This window comes from Vitis vinifera, chromosome 18, assembly GCF_030704535.1.
Source record: "Vitis vinifera cultivar Pinot Noir 40024 chromosome 18, ASM3070453v1".
In the NCBI taxonomy this organism is placed as follows: domain Eukaryota; kingdom Viridiplantae; phylum Streptophyta; class Magnoliopsida; order Vitales; family Vitaceae; genus Vitis; species Vitis vinifera.
Window position 1 is genome coordinate 6,940,781 of NC_081822.1, and position 3,441 is coordinate 6,944,221.

Genomic DNA, 3,441 nt, shown 5'->3' on the forward strand with positions numbered 1-3,441 from the left:
TAATTACCAAACAACATCATAATATTAAATTTAAAGGAAGAAAACTTAGATATTATCTCTTGGTCAGGACTATCACCTATTTAAACTTTAGTATTTTAATTGTAAGATAGATTGGTGGTTACTTGACCATAATCGAGAGTCATGGAAACATACCAAAATAAGCAACAAGTAGTAAAGATTTCCAAAATATGTCATAAATGAATAAGAACAGAGTAGCTCAAAAGCTCTTTAAACAATAGAAACAGTGAAAATACAGAACAAAGGGAAGCAACCCATGAAAGAGCAAGTTGAATACTTGAAGTGTGAGCAATCTAGAGTGAACTTCCCACGCAAAAAAAAAAAAATAAGAAATGATCTCAGAGGCCCAGCGTGAAGACATTAGATTTGTTCTGTAGACCAAGAAAATGACTGGACGACAAAAACTCCTGTGAGCACCAAAAGGGTAAAAAATTGAGGGAAGAACCACTAGACATTAAGTTGGCTTCATCATTGTCAGCATAGCGAAGGAGTGGCCATCTGGCCATCCTTACCGTCACGCCATGTGGCAAACCCATAGTGAAGGCACAAAATTTGAATAACGTTTACAAATTTCCCAATAAAGAGGGAGAAAAAGTGGGCAGTGTAGGGGCACCTCATTCCCGATGCTCTTTAACTAAATGAGCCTCATTCCCATATAGATAAGAGGATGGCCTTGCCCATTTTCAGAGTACCAAAATACAATGCAAGATGTGCCATATGGCATCCATCGTGAATGACATACATTAAGGAAAGGGAATAAAAAGATACTACTGAGAAATTAACGATTACATCAACATGTGTGGAAGACACAGTAAAACTACCATTTAATATAGGGATGGGGCCACCATTGAGGATGGACCAGACATTGTCCGGACAATAGCGTGGACAATACAAATTATAGCTAGTGGTAAAAAAAAAAAGAAAAAAAAAAAGGAAAATAAGGCGGAAGCTTGTTTATTAGTTTGTGAAACCAGTGTGCTCTGTGTAGCGTGACTGTGAGAGGAAGTGAGAAGGTTAATTAGATGTTGGCGCAGTCGTCAACGATCCGGTTCACGATCATAGGAACAGAGATTGAGAACCCACTTGGAGAATGACCTTCTTCTTGAGTTACAGCCTGAATCTTGATGGGTCACACGACCTCGCCTGCACTGCTGGATTCTCTCTGCCAAGGCCTTGATCCGCTGCATCGATAGGTTTAAGGTGTCTTCAGACATGTTTGCGAAGCATATTCTAAACCACCCTGGTTCGCTGCAATGGCAAGACGCTCCTGGAGAGATGTTCAACCCAGCTTCACGTAGAATCCTCTTCCAAAGCTCCATTTCCGCGTCAAATGTGTTAGAGCTCAGAAGGTGCCTCATGTCCACCCAGCAGAACAGCCCGGCATTGCTCTTCAAACACCCAATTCCCGCGTTTCGCAGGGCCGCAACAATCATTTCCCGCCTCGTTTTAAGTCTCTTGCGATTCTCTTTCAGGTAATTCCTGGTGAACTTTTTGTCCGACAGAATTTTCGAGAGTAAATACTGAGTTTGGGAAGAAATGAGGCCGAAGCTTGACATTTTGGTCGCTGCTGATACTACTGTTTCATTGTTGGAATAAATCATTCCGACCCTAAATCCAGGAAGGCCTAGATCCTTCGAGAGACTGTAAACAATGTGAACGCGGCTCCAGAGGTCGGTGTCTTGAAGCTTTCTGTCCATAAGAGCTTCCATGATGCTTATGAAACTGGGATGGTCGAACACCGTTCCTGAATAAATTTCATCACTTATTATATGGATTTTTTTGGCAACAGCGAAATCGATGAGGTCGTTGAGCTCGTCACGGCCCATTGTGGTGCCCAACGGGTTTGAAGGATTGGTGATCAGTACTCCTTTAACATTTAAGCTGAGTTTGTGGGCTTGTTGATAAGCTTCTTCCAGTGCACATTTGGTAACTTTGAAGCCATTCGAACTCGAGCAATGTATTGGAACGAGTTCAACTCCTGTTCTCCATTTAAGATCCCTATCAAACCTGTCAAAAAAACATAATTATGTTCTAGTTTCTAGAAGGGTAAGGTATCATATATAGTGGAGAATATGCACCAAATTTGTACTACCTACCCAGGGTAGTATGGAGTGGGAAGGAGGAAAGCATCGCCAGATTCGGCAATGCAAAACATTAACGTCTCATTGGCTGAGGTAGCCCCAGCCATCAGAACAAGTTTTCTGGGATCAAAATTTACTTTGTTTCCTCTTATTTCTGCCATGAACTCCACCAGCTCCTGCAGTAAGTACTAATATTAGTCAAGCCAAGTTTGGACAACACCCAATGAAGAATTCGACATAACTGATCTTCAGTTAATACAAGGGCCCAGTGAACATTATTACAACTATCATGAGATCTAAGTGTGACCAGTTTAGGAAATTACATTCTTGAAATCGGGTAAACCATGATAATCTTGGAAGAGAGCCAGTTCTCGAAACACGGATTCCCCGTTTTTTGTCAACCTAGCTGCATCCTGGTTACTTGCTAGCCATGACTCAAGAAGGTCGAAGGAGAGCTGCAGCAAATATCATGAATTACTTTACAGCACATATGAAAAATACAGCATACTGCTTTTAAAGAAGAACGAAAGTTTCTTTTTGAATTTTTGAGATTTTGAGGAACAAATAAGTAATGATGGAATCATGGGCGCCCATCTCGGGCTGTATGTGATCCATCCAGTATTCAGTGGCACTATACTGATGTATGGTTTCCCCAAGTCCAGTGTAAATTCACTTTGGCAAGTGAAATATCAAATGGGACGAATATTGTACCTGAAAAACACAGAGTTGCTAGCTTGCTAGCTCGCTAGCTCGAGATTGTAATTTCCTTTTGGCATATATCAGAAACAATAAAGGAAATGGAAGCAAATATCCTACAACTAAAGCTGTTTAAAAGGTTCAAAGTTTGCACAAAAACTTATTACTTATAGCTTTTCTGGAGAATACAGGTGTAAATATTGCTCACTTGGTTCTCGGCTAGACCCATCTGAATGATCCCAGTTGGATTTTGAACGTCATCATACGCATTCTTCTCGTACTCTTTCCACCCTAGGAAGTAGGAAGAGTCTTCCCCATGTGCATCGAGCCTCGCTTTCCTGGACAACATGATTTTGGTGCAATCCACCTAAAGATTTTTAGAGAGAACACTACACTGCAAGCTAGCTTAGCTTGCTAGAAACTTGAATAGAAGGCAGAGAGAGGGAGGGGGGAGGGAGGGAGGGAGGGAGAGAGAGAGAGAGTTTGTATGGGAGGCTCTTACAATAAACGTTGTAATATAACATTTATATAGGCATGGGAGGTGGGGTTCAGGAAATGCCACAATGAAACACATTCCGACATACGGATTAAGAGACTAGAGGGAAAATATTAATTCATAGTCTCATAGATTTGCTTTTCTTTTTCT

General features: G+C 41.2%; 1 protein-coding gene across 1 annotated transcript; it reads right to left on the reverse strand.

The window, feature by feature from the left end:
* Positions 1-936: 936 nt before the first annotated feature.
* On the reverse strand, positions 937-3,144 carry LOC100250639 (1-aminocyclopropane-1-carboxylate synthase 3). Its single transcript, XM_002283476.4, has 4 exons — positions 3,004-3,144; positions 2,423-2,554; positions 2,115-2,275; positions 937-2,025 (listed from the first exon to the last, which is right to left on the reverse strand). The coding sequence occupies exons 1-4, from the start codon at positions 3,142-3,144 to the stop codon at positions 1,056-1,058; spliced, it is 1,404 nt and encodes a 467-aa protein (XP_002283512.1). The 3' UTR covers positions 937-1,055.
* Positions 3,145-3,441: the final 297 nt, after the last annotated feature.

Bases quoted from the DNA above. Each gene is read 5' to 3' on its own strand.
- LOC100250639 (XM_002283476.4), bottom strand. From the start codon at position 3,144: ATGTTGTCCAGGAAAGCGAGGCTCGATGCACATGGGGAAGACTCTTCC. The intron at 2,555-3,003 runs GTGAGCAATATT...TATTTGCTGCAG, and splicing joins TGGGTCTAGCCGAGAACCAA to CTCTCCTTCGACCTTCTTGA. The intron at 2,026-2,114 runs GTAGGTAGTACA...TTTTTTTGACAG, and splicing joins CCCACTCCATACTACCCTGG to GTTTGATAGGGATCTTAAAT.